The sequence below is a fragment of the Thamnophis elegans genome, chromosome 1 (genome assembly GCF_009769535.1).
Source record: "Thamnophis elegans isolate rThaEle1 chromosome 1, rThaEle1.pri, whole genome shotgun sequence".
In the NCBI taxonomy this organism is placed as follows: domain Eukaryota; kingdom Metazoa; phylum Chordata; class Lepidosauria; order Squamata; family Colubridae; genus Thamnophis; species Thamnophis elegans.
In genome coordinates this window covers 165,339,440-165,363,688 of record NC_045541.1, presented here as the reverse complement: position 1 = coordinate 165,363,688, position 24,249 = coordinate 165,339,440, and the positions used below count along the sequence as shown (strand labels likewise).

Genomic DNA, 24,249 nt, shown 5'->3' with positions numbered 1-24,249 from the left:
GCTCCCCCTCCCCCAAATGAGACACCTTCCACGATAATAGGAGAGGAGAGCCTGGAGACAGCAATCACAAGGCAGAACGTAGCTAAGAGAACGGGGCAGCTAAGAGAACGGGGCGGGGGTTGGGAGAAGGAGGGAGGGAGGGAGGGAGGGGGAGAACATGAGTGTGTGTATCCCTCCTTCCTTCAGCCCAACACTCTTGCTGGCATTCTGGCCAGACGAGAGGGACTGCAGAGGGTCTAGGGCAGCGAGTCATTCAATCAATGGGAAACTTGCCTCTTGGAAGGAATGACCCGGTTTGGCTCCCACTTTCAACAATCGAACAGAGAAGCGAAGAGGCAGGAGAGACGAAGCGGGAGCCAAGCCGGGCTAGAGTGTTGGGCTGAAGGAAGGAGGGATACACACACTCGCGTTCTCCCCCTCCCTCCCTCCCTCTCTCTCTCTCTCTCAAATGGCAAATCGCTGCTGGGAGCCCGGTCTCATTTGGGGGAGGGGGAGGAAGCAAGCCTTTTTCCATTTCAAGGAGCTGCCGCTCCTCCCCTCCACCTCTTAGAAGTCCAGCCAGCTGCCCGCCAAGCTCTCCACGGAGACTCACCCAGAGTTTTCACCGCGATTTGCCTGGTGAGGGGAGGCGGCAGGTTGATGCAGACCAAATCCACAGTATAATAAATACAAGTATAATAAATACTTGTATTTATTATACTTGTATTTACTTCCTCCTCCTTCTCCTCGCTGCGATCTGGATGCCCGACGCGCCTTCCTTTCCTCCACGTTCAGCCCTTTCGCGTGGAGCCTCAAGATTACGAGCAATGCAGGGTTGCTAAGGGCGTCCGGTCCCAACTGGGAGCAGTGGCTGGCTCTGCTCACGCCCGCGGGCCCCTGCCCTGCTGCGTCCAGCGCGTCTTCAACAGCATGACCCGGCATCCCAAGCGGAGTCCCCCACCCCCGCATAAGCTGTATTGCCCACACGCGCGGGGATTCAAAGTATCCAGCCGGATTTCTTGAATCCCCGCGCGTGTGGACAACGCAGCTAGGCAGGCTCTGCTTGGGAGGACCAGGCTATGGAGGGCATAGCATGGTCATCTCAAGCGAAGCTCCCCTCCCCCGCATAGCTGCATTGCCCACACGCGCGGGGATTCAAAGTATCCAGCCGGATTTCTTGAATCCCCGCGCGTGTGGGCAACGCAGCTAGGCGGGCTCTGCTTGGGAGGACCAGGCTATGGAGGGCATAGCATGGTCATCTCAAGCGAAGCTCCCCTCCCCCGCATAGCTGCATTGCCCACACGCGCGGGGATTCAAAGTATCCAGCCGGATTTCTTGAATCCCCGCGCGTGTGGGCAACGCAGCTAGGCGGGCTCTGCTTGGGAGGACCAGGCTATGGAGGGCATAGCATGGTCATCTCAAGCGAAGCTCCCCTCCCCCGCATAGCTGCATTGCCCACACGTGCGGGGATTCAAAGTATCCAGCCGGATTTCTTGAATCCCCGCGCGTGTGGGCAACGCAGCTAGGCGGGCTCTGCTTGGGAGGACCAGGCTATGGAGGGCATAGCATGGTCATCTCAAGCGAAGCTCCCCTCCCCCGCCTAGCTGCGTTGCCCACACGCGCGGGGATTCAAAGTATCCAGCCGGATTTCTTGAATCCCCGCGCATGTGGGCAACGCAGCTAGGCGGGCGGGCAACCCGCTTGCTGTTGAAGACACGCTGGACGCGGCAGGGCAGGGGCCCGCGGCCGGGAGCGGCTTCTGGCGGCTACCGGGCGGCGATCTCACACCATCCGCTCGCGGCTCTTAATACTCACCAGTCAGCGCAGCTGCAACCTCTTTCGTCTTTTGGTGAAAGGAAATGGAGACTCGCGCAGGCGTGCTGAAAATTTCCCATCCCAGCCAGCTCACTGATTGGCTGGAGTCCAGGCCAATCCAATCAGTGAGCGGCAGGCTGGGCTGGCTTAAATTTGTAGGTAGGTAAAAAGCACACTTTTTTTGGCGCTCGCAGCTCCCGCCCATCAGCTGCTAGCTTGCTGGGCTGGCTCATCGGTAGGATAGAGAACAGAACGATGAGCCAGCCCAGCAAGCTAGCAGCTGATGGGCGGGAGCTGCGAGCGCCAAAAAAAGTGTGCCTTTTAAAAAGGCGGGCGGGACGCGGGAAAATGCATTGAAAAGCAGGGGTGTCCCGCCAAAAGTGGGACGTCTGGTCACCTTAACCTAACCTAACCTAACTTGATGAGTTTATGTTGCCCTATGTCAGAGTTTCAACCTTCAGCCTCCAAACCCTTTATTTTTGGGGTGGCTCAGAGCTCCTTTATAAAGGTAAATATTAAGAGCACATTTGTAGATAATGGCTAGCTTTTGGCAAAAGGTGTGAAACAGATTAAAAATATAACATGGCCCCTAAAATAATATTCAGATGTTTAAAAATGTAAAGAATGATCTTCCCAAAACGAAACCCCAGAAGAAAACCATAGAAAATCTCAGCTTTATTTCTTTGTTTGCAAAATTTATTGGCTGCCCATTTTATTTCAAGGTAACTCTGGGTGGCTTTCAATCATAAAAGATAAAATCTACATAAACTAAAAACATAAATAAGTTAATAGAAAAAAGCCAAACCCTATGACCTAATTAAAAGGTGGGGAGGGCAGGATGGGGTGGAGGTAGGATCTATCAATCACCTCCACTGTGATGCTCCTCCGTTACTTATATGCAAGATATGGGTGTCAAAGGTTTGAATCTCCAAGTTCTCTTAAATTCCTCTTAAAAAGAAATTAAAGGCCCTCTGCACCAAATGTTCCCCACTTCTCTTCTGTATAACTCCTGTCTTGATTTATTTCACTTTATTATTTTATCTGAGAATAAAGCCCACCAAGCTCTTTGGGGCTTAATTATGAGTAAAATTTATGATGCTGCACTACAAGAGTCTGATCTTACTCTATCTCTTTCTATAATCTTTGTTGGCATTACAATTCCCAAAATTATGGCTGCTAAAATGTGGAAAGAAGCTCCAGTCATACAATTTCTACCAGACCCAACAAAACCAAGTCATTTTCCAGATAAACAGAGCTAATGTTGATGTTGTTTTCGATAACCTTTACTGGACTTCTTTTCCTTCTTCTCCAGTAAACTCTCAGGAAGTACTGCTGTCTTGGGTCTCCCAACCATCCATCTCTCCATCCATCCATCCATCCATCCATCCATCCATCCATTTCTTCCTCAGTTTCCAGAAGTTCACCTTCCTCTCAAAGCTCACAGGCTTGTTGGAGGATGGCAGCTGGATGGGTTTCTTCATGCCCCAGCTCCATGTTCCCCTGAAATAATCTGCCAGGAGCAGGTGACGCTTGATCCTTTCTTCTGGCATGGACAGGTAGCGTTGCTCCACAGCATCAGCCAACTCCCTGCACGGATGAAGAGATGTCAAAACTGACGCCTGCTTTTTCACCATCTCAGCTGCCTTGGAATGAAAGGATGAGGACTGACCTGTGGGCAAAACCCATCAGCACAAAGCCATCCACCCACCGGTCCTCCAGCCACTGAGCCAAATCCTGGTATAACTGAGCCCACAGCAGGGGTGGAAAGCGGAGGATCGCCTTGCTTGGAGGAGGATGAAGCCGATAAATCTCAGCCAGAACCTCATTGTCAAGGGACAAGATATCTTTTTGCTCTGCTTCTGAGAGCCCATGTCTGTGGAAAGGGCAGAGGGAGAAGCAAACAGGTAGGCATCTGTTAGTCCTCTCTTTCCTTAGCAGACAACTGGGGAGGGACCTGGACAGACTGCTAAAAATAATTCCCTTTTAGTGCCCTTTTTTATAATGACTCTCAGTAGTCCTTGACCTACAATCATTACTTTAGCAACTGTTCAAATTTACAACAGCCTGAAAAAAGTAACTTATAACCAGTCCTCGCACTTATGACTGTTGCAGTGTCCCCCATGATTATGCAATCAAAATTTGGGTGTATTTGGGTGTATTTATTATGATGGTTGCAGCATCCTGGGGTTCTGTGGGCTCCATTTGCAACATTCCCAGATAGCTTCCAACAAGTAAAGTCAACAGCGGATTTGCTTAATGATTGCATGATTCACTTAACAATTGCAGTGATTCATTTAACAACTGGGGGCAAAAAAATAGGTTTCAAAATCAGGCACAACTTACACTTAACAACTTCCTTGCTTAGCAGCAGAAATGCTAGTTCCAATTGTGGTTGTAAACTGAGGGCTACCTGTAACAGTTTCGAGGTATTCCTACCATAGACCTCCAAATGACTGAATGGGTGGCGAATGAAGGCTTGCTAGAAGAAGAAAATTGTTTTCTAGCTTTCTCCTTGTCTGATATTGATGAAGACTTTACTGACAGGAAGCTAATATAGATGGGATGAACAGGATGGAGAGGGGGGGATAGATAGATAGATCAGTGGTTCCCAAACTTGGCAACTTTAAGACTTGTGGACTTCAACTCCCAGAATTCTGGGAGTTGAAGTCCACAAGTCTTAAAGTTGCCAAGTTTGGGAACCACTGAGATAGATAGATAGATAGATAGATAGATAGATAGATAGATGGATGGATGGATGGATGGATGGATGGATGGATGGATGGATGGATTGATTGATGATAGGTAGGTAGGTAGGTAGGTAGGTAGGTAGGTAGGTAGGTAGATAGATAGATAGATAGATAGATAGATAGATAGATAGATAGATAGACAGACAGACAGACAGACAGACAGACAGATAGATGATAGATAGATGATAGATAGATAGATGATAGGTAGGTAGGTAGGTAGGTAGGTAGGTAGGTAGGTAGATAGATAGATAGATAGATAGATAGATAGATAGATAGATAGATAGATAGATAGATAGGTGATAGATTGATGATAGCTAGATAGCTAGATGAGAGAGAGAGAGAGAGAGAGAGAGAGAGAGAGAGAGAGAGATGGACCAATAAATGGTAGACATAGACACATAGACATAGACAAATATTCTAAATGTAACTGAAGTGGAACAAATGAATTTTTAATATTCTCCATTAAAGTAAAGAAATCCTCCCTGGGGATTTAATGGAAGTATGAAACACAAAGGAAGGTTGGGAACTAATGGCAAGAAATTGGTGATAAGTATGATGTACTGTATATGTGCTGACCCTGGCCATTTTATCATGAAACGAAATGCTAAAAGTCACTACATCCCACCCCTGAGAATTTTATCTGGAATTCTCTTCTCTCCCCACAGCACCTGGACAATTTCCTCCAAGCTACCACTGCCACTCCCCTTTATTGTCAATGGTATCCTTCTATTGTAACTTCTGCCAATGGCGACACAAGTCATACTCACCGGGCACAGGCAAGATAGCCAAATACATGTGCTACTAAGACAGGGCCATGCGCCGCTTCCAGGTGGTCACACAAGCGATGCACAAACTCTGAGACTGTAGACGATACGGCTGGTGCTGCAAGTTGAGCGTAGGAAGTCCAACGCTGGGCTTGTCTTATGGCCAGGGCCACTGGCAGAGCATAGCCACCCTTTGCAAAGCTTTGCAGGAACAACTCCTGCTGGGCAGGCCTCAGCGTACGCCCTGCGGATGCCAAAGCTTTGGAGAGAATCACCGCCACTTGCTCTTGAGAAAGAGGCCCCATCTCAAAGTAATCCTCTGGAGCCCCAGTCGTCTTCTGCAGGACTTCGCTTTCCTTCTGCAGCACAGTAAGAATCAGGTGTGTCTTTGGAGGGCAGGTTTTTGGCAACCAGAAAGCTCTCCGAGCATTTCTAGGGGTGCGTAGCTGCTCCATCGAATCAAGGAGCAGGACGAGGGACCGTGTGCCCTGGCAAGAAGCTGAAGAAAGCAGGCGGTGGAAGAGCAGGACTGGATTGCCAACTGGCTTGGTGTAAGGGAAGCCCATGGCTAAGCAAACCTGTTGGCAGAGGCTGTGGAGAAGGCTGTTCCGTGTGGAACTATCCTGCGAAGTTCCCAGCAAACGAAGTATCACCACCGTTTCCTGATCCAGGGTGGTTTGTATGGCTTCACCTAAATGGTACAAGAGGGCTGTTTTGCCACATCCGGAGGGGCCATAGATGACAAGTGGGGAATGGGCTCGATGGTGGTTCTGTTTAATGCGCTGGCAAATGCGACCCAGCAGATTCTGCTGCCAGCAGAAAGCCTGGCTGTGTTTTTGACCAAGGGCCATGTGATGTGTGAGCTCCCAAATCAGCTCAGGCGGCTTCCCAAGGTTTTGTTCTTGGGATCGCAGGCTCCTGAGCACGTGATGGTTGGTGGCAGCGATGAATTGGTCACAGAAATCCTTCAAATACTTGGGCCAGGGCTTGTGCCGGATAGACGTGGGTCCTATCTCATATGGAACCCTGTGAACCTTAATCAGCTCAGGACACCTGCGTACGATGTTTGCCTTCAGATCTGCTAACTGTTGCGGTTCTTCAGGGTGCAGCTCACCACCATCTTCATCTGTGCCCAGTCGTGAGTCCACTCTATCTGATGTGGGCATGTCCACCTCTGTGAAGAACACCATGGTACTTTGGCCATCGCATTCACCTGATCTGAAGAGGCCAGCCTCAATTTCCTGATGTATCTCTATAAAAGATTGTGAAGATATGAATATGGACTTCAGAAGGCCTAAGCAACTAAAGGTAAAGGTAAAAGATTCCCCTCGCACATGTGTGCTAGTTGTTCCCGACTCTAGCGGGCAGTGCCCATCTCCGTTTCAAAGTCAAAGAGCCAGCGCTGTCCAAAGAGGTCTCGGTGGTCATGTGGCCAGCATGACTAACACCGAAGATACACGGAATGCTGTTACCTTCCCACCAAAGGTGGTTCCTATTTTTCTATTTGCATTTTTTAATGTGCTTTCGAACTGCTAGGTTGGCAGAAGCTGGGACAAATAACAGGAGCTCACTCTGTTACGTGGCACTAGGGATTCGAACCGCCAAACTGCCAACCTTTTAATCGACAAGCTCAGCGTCTTAGCCACTGCGTCCCCAAGCAACTACTACTATAGAACTAAGGAAGCCCTGGACAAGATTTACAGTGGTTGATATAGAACCCCAGTGAAGTTCGTTTAGCTGCTATCTGCAAAACTTCTCTTCCCATTGAAAGTCCTCTTTCACTTTACCCTCCTTACCCCAATCCTTTCTTCCTACCAACATGATCCATCTTTACCTAACTTGCCAATGGGAAGTTTCAGTGAAAGGCTGAAGGACAGATTGCTTTCTGTGTATGAAGATCATCCACCATGTGAGTATACATTGGTGGTGATGCTAGCTGGCTTCTCTGTCCACCATTCAATTGCTTTAATGGCAGCATTCCAACAAGGAGGTACAGCACGTGGTGGGATTCAATTTTTTTTACTACCGGTTCTGTGGGCGTGGATTGGTGGGTGTGGCATGGTTTGATGAGCGTGGCAGGGGAAGGATACTGTAAAATCTCCATTCCCTCCCCACTCCAGGGGAAGGATACTGAAAAATCCCCATTCCCTCCCGATCAGCTGGAACTCAGGAGGCAGAGAATAGATGGGGGCGGGGCCAGCCAGAGATGGTATTTACTGGTTCTCTGAACTACTCAAAATTTCCGCTACTGATTGTCCAGAACTGGTCAGACCCTGCTGAATACCACCTCTGGTACAGCATCTCATTCTTGGCAGATGCAGTAGTTTGTTAGATTAGGGGAGAAGGGATATAAAGACAGATAGTCATCAACTTATGATCTCAATGGGAACCGGAACCTCTGTTGCTAAGCAACGTTAAGTGAGATGTGGCTGGTTTTGCAGCCTTTTTGACATAATTGTTAAGTGAATCACACAACGTTTAAGGAAATTTGGATTTCCCCATTGATTTTGCTTGTTGGAAGCCCCCTGGGAAGGTTGCAAATGGCAATCACGTGATTCAGGATGCTGCCACTGTAAGTACATGCTGGTTGCCAAGCTCCCAAATTTTGATCATGTGACTGAGGACACCGAGACAGTGTGAGGACCAGTCATAGATCATGTTTTTTTTTTCAGTGCCAGCATAACTTTGAACAGATTAAACAAAAATTCATAAGTTGAGGACTACCTATGCATTTAGGCTCAAGAATGAGGCATTACATTTCTAAGATAAAACGTGGAATTTTAAAATGTCTATCATAATACGTCTACTAAAATGTCTACTTTTGCAACTTATAGTGGGCATTTAACAAAGCAAAAATAACGGCTTCGCAAAAGGATGATGGCTTTGCAGTTAAGAAGCTTTCGCATGCATGCCTAAAAATGAAGAGTGTGGATGCCCTCTGAATTTACTTCTTTTCCTTCTTCTTTTGCCTGTGAGGAAGAAGGAAGCAAGGAGAACCTTTTTACAATGTGCTTAGCCGTTGCTCAGAGTGGGACACTGACTAAGTTAGATTTTCTGTGTTTTCCTGTTGGCTCAAAGTGATCTCTGGCTCTTCATTCTCTTTTAAAAACAACAGCGATGAAAATAATTGCAAGGTGTTTTCAGAGTCCTTCTGAACGGTAGGGAAATGAGAACAATGGCAACGGAGAAGTGCTGTTATTTTTTCCAAAGGAAAAAAAAAGACAGGAAGCAACAGGAAGGACAACGACTATGCAACAAAAGAAAAGAGAAAAAGGCAGATGGGGACTGATATTAGGGAATCTTTAGATGTTGCAGATCCATGCGGGTCTAGGACAACGTGGTGCAGCCAGCTCACTACCACCAAGTCGCCATTACCAACTCACCACCAAGTCATTGCAGGACCACTCAACACTTCCAATCTGCCACAGGGACAATACAGCTGGAGGGAGAGCGCAGCAGAGTGCAGATTTGTGGGGGTGGCCAGCAGTTTCTCACTGGAGAGAGAGCCAGGCTGGCAGGCAAGCGAGTGAACGGGCAGAGTGCAGCGCAGCAGTGGTGGTTGGGGGCTTCCCATTTTCACACACCCTGCCGCTGCTGCCATCGCCGCTTTGGCAAACTGGGCCATTTATAGCTCAGGTTGTTCAGTTGGCATCGATGATGTTTGAGCCGTACATGGCGGTGGTGTGCGGGGGAGGTGGCGGGGAAGTGATCGAGACCAGACATGTCCCATTTTCACATATTCCCGCTGCCGCCATGGGCTGTGTGGCATTGGTAGTGTTTGTGCGGTTTGCCGGCAGCAGTGGTGGGCAGGGCAGGTGGCGGGGAAGAACAGAGGCTGGATATGTCCCGGGGTGAAATGCTACTGGTTCAGGCCGGTTCACCCGAACCGGTTATAAAAAATGCTACTGGTTCGCAGAACCAGTAGTAAAAAATACTAAAAAAAAGTTTATAAAAAACTTCAGACAATCAGACGGCACACAGCTGATCTTCGGAACTTTATTCTTTTACTTTTTAAGCATTTTTTAAACTACAAGTTCTCCGGAAATGTGAGGATGGGGGTGGTGTCCATTTTTTGCTCACAGCAGGCTTTCCTGAAGCCTGCTAGGCCAAAAACAGGGGTGGGGGTTCTAAGAAAGAAAGGAAGGAAGGAAGGAAGGAAGGAAGGAAGGAAGGAAGGAAGGAAGGAGAAAGAAAAAAAGGAAATAAAAATAAAGAAAGGGAAGGTGGGGAAAAAGAGATGAAGGAAGGACTACAAACCTGGCAATAGACGCAGCTTCAGAAGATAATCCAGTGCTGGAAGGGACTTGGAGGTCATCTAGTCCAATCCTGCTCCAGCAGGACATTGTTAAAGTGAGTTTCTGTTTTTTGATCCCTCAGTTACATGAGTACATAGCCACGCCCACCCAGTCACATGACTCTCACCAAGCCACACCCACCAAGCCACAGAATCAGTAGTAAAAAAAATTAGATTTGACCACTGGATATGTCCCATTTTCACACAACCCACTGCTGCCAGTAAACACCTGAACATCACCACTACCAAGATGCCCACAACAGCAGTGGTGAGTATGAAAATGGGACATGTCTGAATAGCCCGAACACCACCACCAAACAAACCAAGCTCCAAATGGCCCAGAGTCTAGATTTATGTGGAGAACCATCTATTTTGTTCAAGTGGTACCTCAAGGTCCCAGCAAGGCATGCTACGGGGAGACCCCTTATCCGAGAAGCATACCTGACTTGTGGTAATTCTGCAACTGCTCCTGGCTGATGATCCCATTCTTTTGTGCTTGGCAGGCAGCCCTACGGAGGATCAAGAGCAAGTCTTCCTCCAGGCCATCTGGGTCTGCCTGAGATGATTGCTGTAGAACATACACGGGAGGGATGGCGTTCTCATCCTTCAGGTACCTTTGAGCCAGAAGCTGCAAGGTCTTGGGCTCTTCCAGAAGTTGTGCTCTAATGGTCTCAAATTCCAGTTCCACAATGGTCAGAGGAGTGGGGGAGCGGCCGTAATCATTTCCAAGCAGTGCCTGTGGCAAATAAGTTTTCTCAGTAATTCTTCTGAAGGTATAAGCTGGGATGACCTGAAAATCCAAGTTGTACCAAGGAGCTTTCTGGTCTCCATTGGAAACTTGTATGAGAAATTCCTTCCAGACTACTCTATATTCATAGCTGTTATTCCTTTTGCATTGTTCCCTCCTTCCTCCTGTTCTTAACTGAATCCTTACAAAATGGGTCAGATATTACAGGTAATCCTCAAACACAATTAAGCCCAAAATTTCTATAGCTAAGTGAAACATTTGTTGAGTGAGTTTTGCCCCATTTTATGACCTTTGTTTCCATAGTTAACTGAATCTCGGTAGTTGTTAAGTTAATAAAAAAATTGAGTTTCGAGTTTCATTTTATTTATATGCCGCCCTATTCCCAGCGGGACTCAGGGCAGCGCATAAACTCAAGGAGGGGAAGGGAAAAACACAAAAACTACAAAAGTACAGGGCATTTGAAAACAACCAACAGCCACACGATTCGAGAGGGGAAGGGAACTCATCGACCCCAGGCCTGCCGACACAGCCAGGTTTTAACGGCTTTTTGGAAGGCCTGGAGAGAGGTGAGGGTCCGAATATCTACGGGGAGTTCGTTCCAAAGGGCCGGAGCCCCACAGAGAAGGCCCTCCCCCGGGTAGTGGCCAGATGACATTGGCTGGTAGACGGAACCCGGAGGAGGCCCACTCTGTGTGATCTAATGGGTCTTTGGGAGGTAATTGGCAGCAGGCAGTCTCTCAAGTACCCAGGTCCAATTCCATGAAGGGCTTTATAAGTGACGACTAGCACCTTGAAGCATATCCGGAGACCAATCGGTAACCAGTGCAGCTCGCGGAGGATAGGTGTAACATGGGTGTACCGAGGTGCACCCACAATCACTCGCGCGGCTGCATTCTGGACGAGCTGGTTTCCCCATTGACTGTTTGTCAGAAGGTTGCAAAAGGTGATCACATGACCTCAGGACACTGCAACCAGTGGTGGGTTACGACCGGTATGCCCCGGTATGGGTGTACTGGTGCCTGCCGGGAACACCAGGTACCGTTCTGGTAAGGTGCTTCGGAGGGCTCACCAGACAGCCCGTGTTCCTTACCGGTTTTTGAAGTTTGGGGGGCTTTTGCACAGATGCACGGAGCGAATGGCGCCTGCGTGATGCTCCGACGAGCAGCTGGAGCATTGTGGAAGGGTTGCGGAGCATCACAGGTGGTAAGTACGCATGCGTACACTGCGCACGTTCATGTGACGGGCGCCCGGTCCCGTTGCACCGTACTGGTTACACCGGGATCCAGAACCCACCACTGAGTGAAACTGTCATAAATACAAGTCAGTTGCCAAGAGTCTGCATTTTGAGCTCATGACCATGGGAATGCTGCAACAGTCGTAAGTGTTTAAAAACAGTCATAAATCACTTCTTTCAATGCCATTGTAACTTTGGACAGTCTCTAAATGGTTGTAATTCGAAGACACCTGTATTGAGGCTGTATTACTTGCACCAAAAGGCATTACAGAGCAAACAAAACAATCTATGTGGACAATTCAATTAAACAGTTATTGTTTCCAAAACAATAACAAAAATCTTGGATATTTGTGGCTTACAGAATAATAGAAACAAGCCATTGCTTTCTCATGTTGTGGTTTTATAGTCACTAAATTAGATGGGTTGAGAATGTATGCCATTTGCTACCTAACAATCATTTTCTAGAAAAAATGATCAAGAAGATGATTTTTTTTAAAAAGAAAAATTACACTTTTCATAGCAAGCAATACAAATAACATTAAACACATTGTACGGTCTATTTATGACCTGTAATGGTATGAGGAAATGACCTTGGGAGACAGGAAGAAGAAAAGTAGAACTAGACAATCTGTAATTCGACACAGCCAACTTGCCACAGCTAACTTAGCACAGTCAATTTTCCACACCCAACTTGCCATGGGACAATGTGCTGCGAGACAAGAGTTACATTAATACCTTGTGGCGGTGGCTCTGGCAGCCCCGTCCAGGAGGAGCTGTGTTTCCCTGAAAATAAGACCTGGTCTTATTTTCTTTTGGGCCCCAAAATAAGAACTAGGGCTTATTTTTGGTGGGGGGTATCTTATTCCCCACCCTCATGTATGGAAGGTCCACTTCTGCTTGCTTGTGGCGGGGCAGGAGGCCGCATGGCATGCCAGTGCGGCCACACGAGTCAGGGAGGTGGAGTTGCCCCACGTGCCCTGCACCGGCTTACCTCAAGGCTCCCGCAGCCAGGCCACCCCCCGAACACCCGCCTCGCCTTGTGGCGGCGGCTCTGGCAGCCCCGTCCAGGAGGACCCTGTGTGGCCACCAGCCCACTTCATCTGCTTGCTCACAGCCTCAACAGAGCAGGAAGCGAAGCGATGCATCGATGCCGCTGCCATGAGATGAAGCGGGGTGGGTGGGGGGTGGAGCCACCCCACGCGCCCTGCACCTCAGGGTCCCCTCAGCCAGGCCATCTATGCCTTGACACCTGACTCACCTCGCAGCTGCAGCACTGGTCCACCAAAAGGGGAGAACTATTGTCAGTTTTGAAAGATCGATGTAGCCCTTTTCTGTAGTCCCGACAAGAAGCACAACTCTGAGAACTAACTCTATCTTTATTGTAAGGTTACATTAATACAATTTTGCAAATCTGGAAGCATTCCTCCCTCCCACCCTCTGTTCTTTTTATACCATTTCAAGACCCCATGTGGCAGACATTTTATAAGTGAGTCCATAACACATTACAAATATAACTATCGCTAAAAATAGGCTTAATTGTATTCCAATAAATCAAGGACTACGTGTAAGTCCGCCAAGTCAGCAATGGTACAGCAACTAGCTGTACCATTGTCCCGCATACCTACAACATAAGAAGTAAAATAGTAGCTGTGTTATCTCTGATCATGCTGTGGCCCAGCAACCTCCCTAGGCAGAAGGAAAAAAATAAAGGTAGTACTTACAATGAAGCTGGAACTCACTGAAAGTTTCTGGCAGCGTTTGATTTCTTCCAAAAAGAGTTGGGTAGACATATGGCGGGTCTCCATGTGATCAAAAGCGCCCCATCTTAAATCAATAACCTAGAGTAGATTTCAGGGTGGATCATAGGAACCAGCTGGCAGACAACATCATCTGGAAACATTTGTCCCCATTTTCATTAAATTAGATAACAGTATATGACTATTACACAGTTAGAGGGTCAGGTTATTGCCAGAGATTGGCACGTTTGCAACATTAAAAAAAAACATTTATTTGAAGAGCCACGGTGCTGTAGTGGTTAGATTGCAGTACTGCAGGCTATCTCTGCTGACTGCCGGCTGCCTGCAATTTGGCAGTTCAAATCTCACCAGGCTCAAGGTTGTCTCAGCCTTCCATCCTTCTGAGGTTGGTAAAATAAGGACCCAGGCTGTTAGGGGCAAAATGCTGACTCTGTAAATTGCTTAGAGAGGGCTGTAAAGCATTGTGAAGTGGTATACAAGTCTAATAGCTATTGCTATTCTTCCAATTTTCTGTTCAGAGAAGGAAGATGCACTGTGATTTGTCAAATAGACCTCTTTGTATAAATCTGTTAGATCATGCAAGAAGAAGAAGGATATATAAATGAAATTAACACAACATTTTCAAGCATTGTTCAGATGAATTATACTGTTTTGACTCTTTTGACTATTGCATTGTGAATCTAAACATATGTGCACCAGGATAAATCAAGAATGGATTTAGCCTGACCCAATAGAATTTTTGGGAACTCATGGGGCAATGAGAGCTATCTTTACTGTCATAGTAAGATTACACTATCTCCCAACACAAGTTTCATCTTTTTCAGTATCATCATAGTTATTATTTACCAAAAAATACATTTTCACAAGTGCATTAATAAAAAACCCAATCCTGGAGAACCCCAACCAGAGGTGGCTTGCAAATCCCGGCGCTACCGGTTCGCTCATGCTCACGTACGTGCCCAGCGCTTCTGCACATGCACAGAAGGGTCTGGGCGGGTGGGCGGAGCCTCCCGCTGGCACCACTATCAGTTCGCCCAACCCACCTCTGAACCCAACCATAGCAAACAACTCTCCGAGTTGAAGGCCGGTATTTTAGACTTCCAGCTTTCACTGAAATTTTGATATTTGCTGATATTGGTGTCCTCCTTCCAAAGTTTCATTACCAAACTTAGTAACGTCAAAGCTTTGTTGGCTGACTATTAAGCTTAAAAGATGTTGTAGTGAAACATTTTCCAGAAAAACAAAAAAGAACACAGGCTCAATGAACACCAAAATTCCCCCATTTCAACCCTGAGCTGCAAATATTCTCCACAATTGCTATTTCCAGCTTACCTCAAACATCAAGCCATGCTTTTGGCAGAAGACTTGCACTTCTGGATACGCCATCTCCATCAAGGCTTCCCTTTGAGCTGCCATGTCTGCAAGGAAGAATTAAGTCCTTTGTTGACAAACATTGGACATCATGTCTTTGAATGGTAGTCCCATTGTTCACTCTTGATCCCATAATGCCGATACCCTCTCATCCCCAGTCCGGGATTTAAACAGTGCTTTGTGATCCTATGCACTGCAAAAGATATAATTTCTTCTGCTTCAGCTGTTAGACAGCTGCAAACAGCACATGGACCTTTTTAAAAAAAATCATGCTCTATGGTACTGTTAGGGATGTAGTGGCTCAGTGGCTGAGCTTGTCGATCAGAAAGGTCAGCAGTTCAGGGGTTCGAATCCCTAGCGCCACGTAACGGAGTGAGCTCCCATTCCTTGTCCCAGCTTCTGCCAACCTAGCAATTCGAAAGCATGTAAAAATGCAAGTGGAAACATAGGAGCCACCTTTGGTGGGAAGGTAACAGCATTCCATGCCCCTTCGGCATTTAGTTATTCCGGCCAAATGGCCACAGAGACATCTTCGGACAGTTTCTAAGCTCTTCGGCTTAGAAACAGAGATGAGCATCGCCCCCTGGAGTCGGAAATGACTACCACATATGTGCAAGGGGAAACTTTACCATTACCTTTTGATGGTACTATTTTCAAGGAAATGTATTCATATGGGGACTCCGGGCATACATTTCTGAGGAAAATGTCAGTATTTTAGCAAGAAGGTTGAGAAATAAAGCCAATGGTTCTTCATCAACAGCACCCTAAAAATTATCTGTCCCATAGCAGTAAGGACAATATATTTCATTAGACTGCGAGTTTGAAGGTCATATCAAAGGCATGGCACTTTTCTGCCAGGATATTACATCAACATAGAAATATCTGAATTACATTAGGGATTTCTAGTACTATACAGGTAGTCCTTGACTTACAATAATTCGTTTAATAACCATTCAAAGTTACAATAATACTGAAAAAAAAGGGACTTAGAACTTGTCCTTTGAAAACTGCAAGAATTTTTCACAAGGACTATTTGAATGGCTACAGTGCTTATTTAACATTCCAACATTCACATTAGGGATTAAAAAGAAGTTGAGTTGTACCCCATTGGATTATTTCTCCACCTTGTCTATTTGATTATCAGTGGTAATCCAGTTTCTCACACAAGAGATCTTCCCTCTCTATCCCTTATTATCTAATCCTGAAAACAGAACAACAGAGTTGGAAGGGACCTTAGAGGTCTTCTAGTCCAATCTTTGTTCAGGAAGGAGAGCCAGTGGTAGGATTCAGCTGCTTCGCTCTGGTTCGAGTGAACTGGTTGTTAAATTACCCCCCCACACACACACACACACACATACACACCAGGGATGGGTTCCTGCTGGTTCTAACCGGTTCGGAAGAAGAGGTTCCAGAAATCTACCGTACCGGTTAGAACCAGTTCATCACGGAGCACCTGCCCATCCCCCTCGCTTTCTTCCCCCACCTGTTCTGTCGCCGCCGACGGTAGTTTGTGCAGCGCAGCCAGCCTCCTAGGACCTCCCCGAACTTGCTTAGGAAGCATGGCTGCTAGCAAAGCACAGGGGCATTCCAGGGCGGGGAGCAGAGACCCAGGCGGTTTCCTTCGCTCCCCTTGCAAGAGAGTAGTAGGCGTCATTTTTGCATTCCTGCCTCCGCTGGACTTCGCGTTCTTCTCCACGCAAGAGCGTGAAGTCCAGCAGAGGTAGGAAGATTCTCGGCCCTCCGGGAAGCCGCAAAAGTGGCTGGGAGAGGTGCACGGCTTGGTTTGGAGCTCCGGGAAGGAGGAGAAGAACATTTCCTTCGCTCCCCTTGCAAGGGAGTAGTAGGTGTCGTTTTTGCATTCCTGCCTCCACCGGACTTCAATCTGGAGTTTACCAGCCATCTTAAAGAGAAATGGACCATCAGACCTGCATGACCCCGAGTGACATGGCTCTCTCCAGGTAAGCACCCGCTCTCCTTCCTGCTGTTTTTTTTTTCCCACCGAGGGGCAAAAGGAGAGTGGGGCAACCCGTTTAGCAAAGTTCAACAGGGGGGGAGGTAAGTGGGTCTCCTGTTCCTTCACCTCGTAGTGTGCCCTTCCTTTAAAAAAAACAAACTTACCTGGCTAGGAGGTCAGTGCTTCACTTAGAGGAGCTCTGGGGATGATGGGTCTTATGGAGGTGGTAACCAGCTGTCCTCAGGAGGGCAAGAAGAACAGTCTCATTGCCTTTGAGGTGGTTTGACTGAGAATGGCAAGCCTGGCTGAACTTTTAGGGGAGAAGAGTCTCTGAATAGTTACGCTGGAAAATCATGCAAAGAGTTGTGTGGTTGAACCTTACTTGAAAAGTACAAGATACAAAGACCCAAAACCAGCTGGGTTTATTCCTAAGTAAGGTTCGGTTTTCTGTGAGTTGTGGAAACTGGGAAGATTTATTCTGAATGCCCCCAAATCCTGATGCTTGAGTGAGGAAGTAATTATTATTTCTTTAAAGATTGGGGGGAAGAGGAAAATCTTCACTTGATTGAAAGCAACGATAAGTTAGCAACCCTTGGCAGAGAGGAATGTGAGTATGGTATGCTATGTTGGTGGAATAATAATTCACCTTACAAAGCATTCCTGTTTACTTGAGTAAAACAATACACCTTAGCTCTGGAAAGGGCAAGTCAGCTCAACTTGATTTAAGAAAAAAAGCTTATTGTTGGACTTCTAAGTGTTGAAAGATAGTGCCTTCCTAGCACATACTGAAAACAAACTTGAGTAGTTATGTGGATTTAATGTGATATTTTGCAAGGACTGGGAAATCTCTCATGCAGTCTCTGAACGAGAAAAATGCATTTGCATGTTAATGGGGGACACAGGTGGGCTAATTATAATCTTAAACTATTTTTGGCTTACTATACAGATAATTTAGTACAAAGCCATGCACAACAGTATTAGATTTCTGTGGTTTTATCTTCCTGGTTTTGGGGAGAGCTATGAAAAGCTAAAACAAATGCTGTGTAACAAGGAAGCATGAAACATTCCTTTTGCTTTATTGGAGAATTAAAACCAAACATGATTTCAAAGGAGAGAAGTTTCATATCATGCAACTTTCATCAAAACTATTTCACATGCCCTTAAATCTTGGTGGGGTGGGGTGGGGGAGACAATAGTGAACATCTAGGAAGTTGGGTAATAGTAGCAAATATCTTAGAATAATATTGTGATGCAACTATTATAAATTGTTCAGCAATAATTTAACTAAAAGAATTGTGCATACTATATATAAATTGTTACTTCTTAGCAGGAAGGCCAATATTTTTTTCTTTGTATTTACACATTTGGCTGAGTTTTTCAGTACTACAACATAGTATTCTTTTTTATTGGGGATATATTTATTGGGTTTCAGTCTCCCATCAGTTAAGAAGACAAGAACTGCAAAGCAGGTGGTTGTGCAAATATCATAAGTATTTTTGGAATGTATGTTTGATGTGAATTTCTTGTTCAGAACACTTATCAACTTTAATATTATGACTGTCTAACTTATTTAGAGGGCGAGTGCTTGCTTACTGCAGTAAATTACAAATGCCATAAGCAAAATACCTGTTTACTCAGAGGTATATATTCCTGCTTACATTGCTTGATAGCAGTGCGCAGAAACTTTAAATTGTATAGCTCACAGCAGTACAGAAACCTTACATAGCAATAACTACTCTTGAGGGTCCACATCGGCTATTTCTGCTTCCATGTGATGCTTTTGAAATCTTCTGGAACATATTAGGGATTTCTGCACTGAGAAGCAGAAGGATGGACTCTCGCCTTTATGGTGGGCTTTTGAGACACTGGAAAGCAGTGGGAACTTTTGCTACTTCTAAGTACTTCCAAATCCAATAAGAAGAGTAAGGTTCTACATTTAGGCAACAAAAACGAAATGCACAGGTACAGTATAGGTGGTACCTTGCTCAACAGTAGTAACTGTGAAAGGGATCTTGGAATCCTAGTGAACAACCATTTAAATATGAGCCAGCAGTGTGCAGCAGCTGCCAAAAAAGCCAACACACTTCGAGGCTGCATAAACAGAGGGATAGAATCAAGATCACATGAAGCGTTAATACCACTTTATAATGCCTTAGTAAGGCCACACTTGGAATACTGCATTCAGTTTTGGTCACCACAATGAAGAAAAGATGTGGAGACTCTAGAAAGAGTGCAGAGAAGAGCAACAAAGGTGATTAGGGGACTGGAGGCTAAAACATATGAAGAACGGTTGCAAGAATTGGGTATGTCTAGTTTAATAGAAAGAAGGACTAGGGGAAACATGATAGCAGTGTTCCAATATCTCAGGATATTGCCAATTACCTCCACTAGGCCAATAAGATCCCATAGATTAGGCCTCCTCCGAATTCCATCAGCCGGTCAATGTCGACTGGCAACTACCCGGAGGAGAGCCTTCTCGGTGGCTGCTCCGACTCTATGGAACGAACTCCCCGTGAGATTCGTACCCTCATCACCCTCCAGACCTTCCGCATAGCCTTAAAAATCTGGCTGTCCCGACAGGCCTGGGGCTAAAGACTTCAACCCCACCCGAATAGTATGATTGTTGCGCGTTTTAATGATGTATTGTCTTTATGTGTGTATCTTGACGTGTTTTTCCCTCCCCCTGGATTGTGAGCCGCCCTGAGTCCCCTCAGGGAAAAGGGCGGCATATAAATAAAGTTAAAATCCAAAATCCAAATCAGGGGTTGCCACAAAGAAGAGGGAGTCAAACTATTTTCCTAGGCATCTGAGGGTAGAACAAGAAGCAATGGGTGGAAACTAATCAAGGAGAGAAGCAACTTAGAACTGAGGAGAAATTTCCTGACAGTTAGAAGAATTAATCAGTGGAACAGCTTGCCTCTAGAAGTTGTGAATGCCCCAACACTGGAAGTCTTTAAGAAGATGTTGGATAGCCATTTGTCTGAAACTGTATAGGGTTTCCTGCCTAGGCAGGGGGTTGGACTAGAAGACCTCCAAGGTCCCTTCCAACTCTGCTATTGTGTTGTGTTGTGTTGTGTTGTATTGTATTGTATTGATTATCTTTCCTTGAACCTCTTTATGCAGAGACAGGTGCTGAAAAATCCTTCAAAGAAATGGAAACAGTGAGTGAGTGTGTGTGTGTGTGTTTGGGGGGGTTGTTTCTGTTGTGTAGGATTGGAATATAACTGGATTTTGAGGGTGGAGGGAAGTTGCAGAAGCTGAAATGCAGTTGGGACAGACTGGGGAGTCCTATGTTTTATCTCTTTTACATTTTCAGAGATTACATACAGGATAAAGAGTTGCACCGATTGTACTTTATATTTGTGTACACAAAATAAAGAACAGGTAGTTCACCACATGACAGCCTGTCAATCTGAAAATACTCTGATACAAATAGGTATTTTTTCTGGTGCACATAATTCCAAGCCCGAGATTTTAAGAGGGTGGCCAATCCAAGTAGTTTCCCCTCTTACATACACAGTATATTGTATATTATACTCTACAAAGTGGTTTAAACAACAAAGGCAATTGTGAGAGAGCACACTGTTCTGCAAATAATCTTACTAGCCTTTTGTATGGTGCTTATGTGTAGTGGTGTTAGCAGTAGCACAAAAGAAATTATACTTGCAGACTGCATTTTCCTGTAGATTGTGGTATGAATTTTTTTTTTTAAGCAACAGGCCAGAACCTGTGCATATTAATAAGTAGGAAATCTGTTGGACATCAAACTTATTTTAAAAGTCTCATTATGTAGAACTCTTTTTAGTAGTCTGGATTATGGAAGAATTGCACGAAAATATTAGTAAAGCATATAAAACAGAAACAAGCTGAAATAGGGGTGGTGGTGGTGAATCAACTTCTTGTTTATTGCCCATTTGTGTTACAAACTACTCTAACTGCTGCCTGTTTTTCTTAGCAATAATGATTACATTGAATATGATATTAATATATAAAGCATGTGATGGTTCCAGGATCAGAGCTAGTCTATGTTTGAATGGCCTGAAGGTGTGTTAACATTCAAGGAAGCTAAAGCTGCAATCTAGGAAAGACAGTTCTTGGCCCTCTAAGTACTTGGAAAATAGACCACCTGTGAACCATATGTAAAACCACCCTGATCGCCATATAGAAGAAAGTATGAAATAGGCCTGTATAAATCATTTGGTGGGATTTCAAAGCATTGGAAAGTTGTGGGAGTACTTTGGAACATCTGCTTCATTGACCAGATCTGGAGGAATGCTCAAAGCCCTGTAAAATAACTTGCCTAGCTTTAGTACAAATGCTAGGACTGCATGGTACTTTGGATTCTGTTCCAAACAAAGTACTGAAGAGAATACAAGATTATAAATATAGTACCCCACCCACAACTCTTTAAAGTAGATATTTCATGAATCTAGGAAAAAAGTGCCGCTGCTTTAAAAAGTACCAAGTAGATGCTGTGGGCTTTACATTCCTATATATTCAAAAACAGTCCATAGCCCTAACAAACATTATTATTTAATGAATTTAAGTTGTTGCCACTGCTTTGAAGTTAAATTGAGATGTATGGATGTCTCTTTCTTTTCTGCGTAATTTATACCTCTATCTTGACTGGGAATGCTGACATCGTCTTGGCCACTCCCTCCCGGTCACATGGCTGGCAAGCCACTCCCATCCAGTCACATGGCCAGCAAGCCACTCCCACAAAGCAGGCCACACCTACAGAAGAGGTTCTAAAAAAATTTGAAACCCACCACTGCCACACACACACTATCAAAGTGGATCCTGGGCGCTGTGCTGCGCTTTAATGGAGAAACAGGCAACAGAGCGACCAGCGCAAGGGAAGGAGAAGGCCGCTTTCCCTCCTTCTTCTCCCTGCTCCTCCTCCTTCCCTCGTGCCAGCTGCTCCGTTATTTGCTTCTCCATTGCAGCACAGCACCCAGGATCCTCTTTGATAGAGAGGCGGGGTTTAATTTAACAACCGGTTCGCCCAGGGTCAGGTTAGCCATCGCAGGAGGCTCATCCTACATATACAGCAAAGCTCCCACAACAGCCAACCTGACCCTGGGCGAACTAGTTGAATCAGTGATGGGTTCCGGATCCTGGTGTAACCGGTATGGTGCAACGGGGCCAGGCATCCACCATATGCATACACGCAGCATGTGTGCAGTGAGCACCTGCCCGTGACACTCAGCGATGCTCCAGCTGCTAGCAGGAGCGGCACGCAGGTGATGTACACTCCATGCGTGTGCACGAAAACCCCAATCGGCTTAAATACAGGTAAGGATGGCGGGTGAGTGGACGGGCCCTCCGGAGCACCATACTGGAACGGTACCTGGTGCTCCCAGCAGGCACTGGTACACCCGTACCGGGGCGTACCGGTCATATCCCACCACTGATTTGAATCCTACCACTCAGGCAGAGGTGGGTTCCTACCAGTTCGCACCTATTCGGTAGAACCGGTTCGTCAAATCTACCGAACCAGTTAGAAGAGGTTCCACCAGTGGACCCGGAAAGCAGGCCACACCTACAGAAGAGGTTCCAATTTTTTTTGAAACCCACCACTGCACTGAGGAGAGCCTATACCATTTCAGACAAATGGTTGTCCAATCTCTTCTTAAAAACCTCCAGTGATGGAGTGAAACAGCTCCACTAATTAATTGATCTCACTGTCAGAAAATGTCTCCTTATTCCTAGGTTGTTCTGTCCTTCATTAGTTTCCATCCATTGTTTAATGATTTAACCTGGATTTTTTTTGCCATCACTAATCACCCATTAGCATTCTCATACTATGTAGCTCCTTCTGCATTTTTTTTTTAAAGTTTCACTGCTTGGATAAACAAACACAAATTTTGTGGGTTGTTATTCCTCTTCCCTTGTCAAACTGGAACTTTCCATAGTCAGATCTTGGCTTAGGCACTTGGAATTTTGCACAGTGTATTCATAGAAGCCAGCTGCTTACTGAATCATCCTCTCAAGGCAATCTTGTCAGGTTCCAGGGCCAGCTGGCTGGAGCAATGTGCAAATTAATTCATTAACATTTTCAATCTTCAAGAGAGCATAGCAATCCATGGAGGAGTCGTGGGAGGTTAGTGGATCTGGTTATTTTAATCCCATGATCATGGGGATGCTGCAAAGGTCATAACCATGAAAAAAAACGCTCATAAGTCACTTTTTTCATTGCCGCTCTAACATCGAATGGTCATAAACGAATGGTTGTAAGTTGTGGACTACCTTTATGAAGGGAGAGGTGATGTGATAGACTGCAATACTGCAATAGATTCCCAGGAAGGAGGAAGCACATTGCAAGGGACAAGAGACAACATCGTCCAGAGATGGCTCATGGGAAGAGGAAGAGATTGAGTATAACTACTCCCTAGATCAGGGGTGTCAAATTCAAGGCCCGGGAGCCAGATCCGGCCAGCGGGGTGCTTATATCTGGCCCACGGGGCCTCCCTGGAGACAGTGAAGGACTGGCTGGCCAGCAAAAACAGAACTTGAAAGGGCCGCAGGAGGATTGCAGGAGACCATCGCAGCGAAAAATTGAGCTTGGAAGCCCGTTTTCACTGGCAGAGTACTCAGGCCAGCACAGGTGCACCCAACACAAGTGACGTTGAGCTGGCCACACGCACCTTGGCCATGCCCATTCCAGCCCCCCCCCACATGTCAAACACAACCCTGATGCAGCCCTCAATGAAATCAAGTTTGACATCCCTGTCCTAGACTCTCAGGGTATATCTGTTGGCATGGGGTAAAATGTAAAATCCACTGTCAAACCATCTCACCTCTGCACACAAACAATCCTCTTCACTTCAATCAAGCTAATTTCTCTTTCCTTTCACGATCTCTCCTTCTAGGTTGCAAAAATGAGGACAGTTCTCCCTGCTTGATCTACAACATGGCTGATATTGTGACGTGGCTGGGTGGCAGTACCAGAGTGATAACTGATGTCATTCTGTTTAAACCAGGTGTGTCCAACCTTGGCCCCTTTAACACATGGACTTCAACTCCCAGAATTCCCTCAACCAGCCATCTTGGGTGGGGAATTCAGGGAGTTGAAAGCCACAAGTCTTAAAGTTGCCAAGGTTGGATACAAATGGTTTAAGCCATGCCATTGAGTAAATATGTCTCCTGAATTGGACAGATAATTAAAACTATAAAAATGCAAATGCTTAGAAGTGCAATACTTACAGCCACTTAGTTTGTCTTTCACACACACACACACACACACACACACACACACACACACACACCAGAGCAAAAGGCTTTTCCTGATACCCTGACATGCACATGTCCCATTTAAAATAACAAAAAGAAAAACAGGCTTCGTGATTCAGAAATAATACATGCAATCTTCTGCAACCATATGCAGATTGGGTGAATCAGCTAAAGCAGTCAACTGATTTACATTTTAAATTAAGTTGCTTAGTTTTAAAATGTTATAGGCTGCTCCGTCAGATTAAATTTACTTTGTTATCTCTAAGTGCTGATAGTTAACATTCATAGTGTTTCCTATCTCCAGCCTGCACTCACATTATCTACTACTTCATCGGCAGATGTTCCATGTTGTT

The 24,249-nt window shown here is 45.8% G+C and overlaps 1 protein-coding gene across 1 annotated transcript in view; it reads right to left on the bottom strand.

Moving 5' to 3' along the window:
• NWD1 (NACHT and WD repeat domain containing 1) overlaps positions 1-14,283 on the bottom strand; it is a 40,020-nt gene extending 25,737 nt beyond the window's left edge. The window contains exons 1-6 of the mRNA XM_032214102.1: positions 14,272-14,283; positions 13,303-13,419; positions 10,041-10,335; positions 5,309-6,557; positions 3,464-3,667; positions 3,219-3,381 (exon numbers count right to left, since the gene is read on the bottom strand). Coding sequence (XP_032069993.1) covers positions 3,219-3,381; positions 3,464-3,667; positions 5,309-6,557; positions 10,041-10,335; positions 13,303-13,419; positions 14,272-14,283 — 2,040 coding nt within the window. The remainder of the gene's footprint in view (positions 1-3,218; positions 3,382-3,463; positions 3,668-5,308; positions 6,558-10,040; positions 10,336-13,302; positions 13,420-14,271) is intronic.
• Between the last annotated feature and the right edge of the window lie 9,966 nt (positions 14,284-24,249).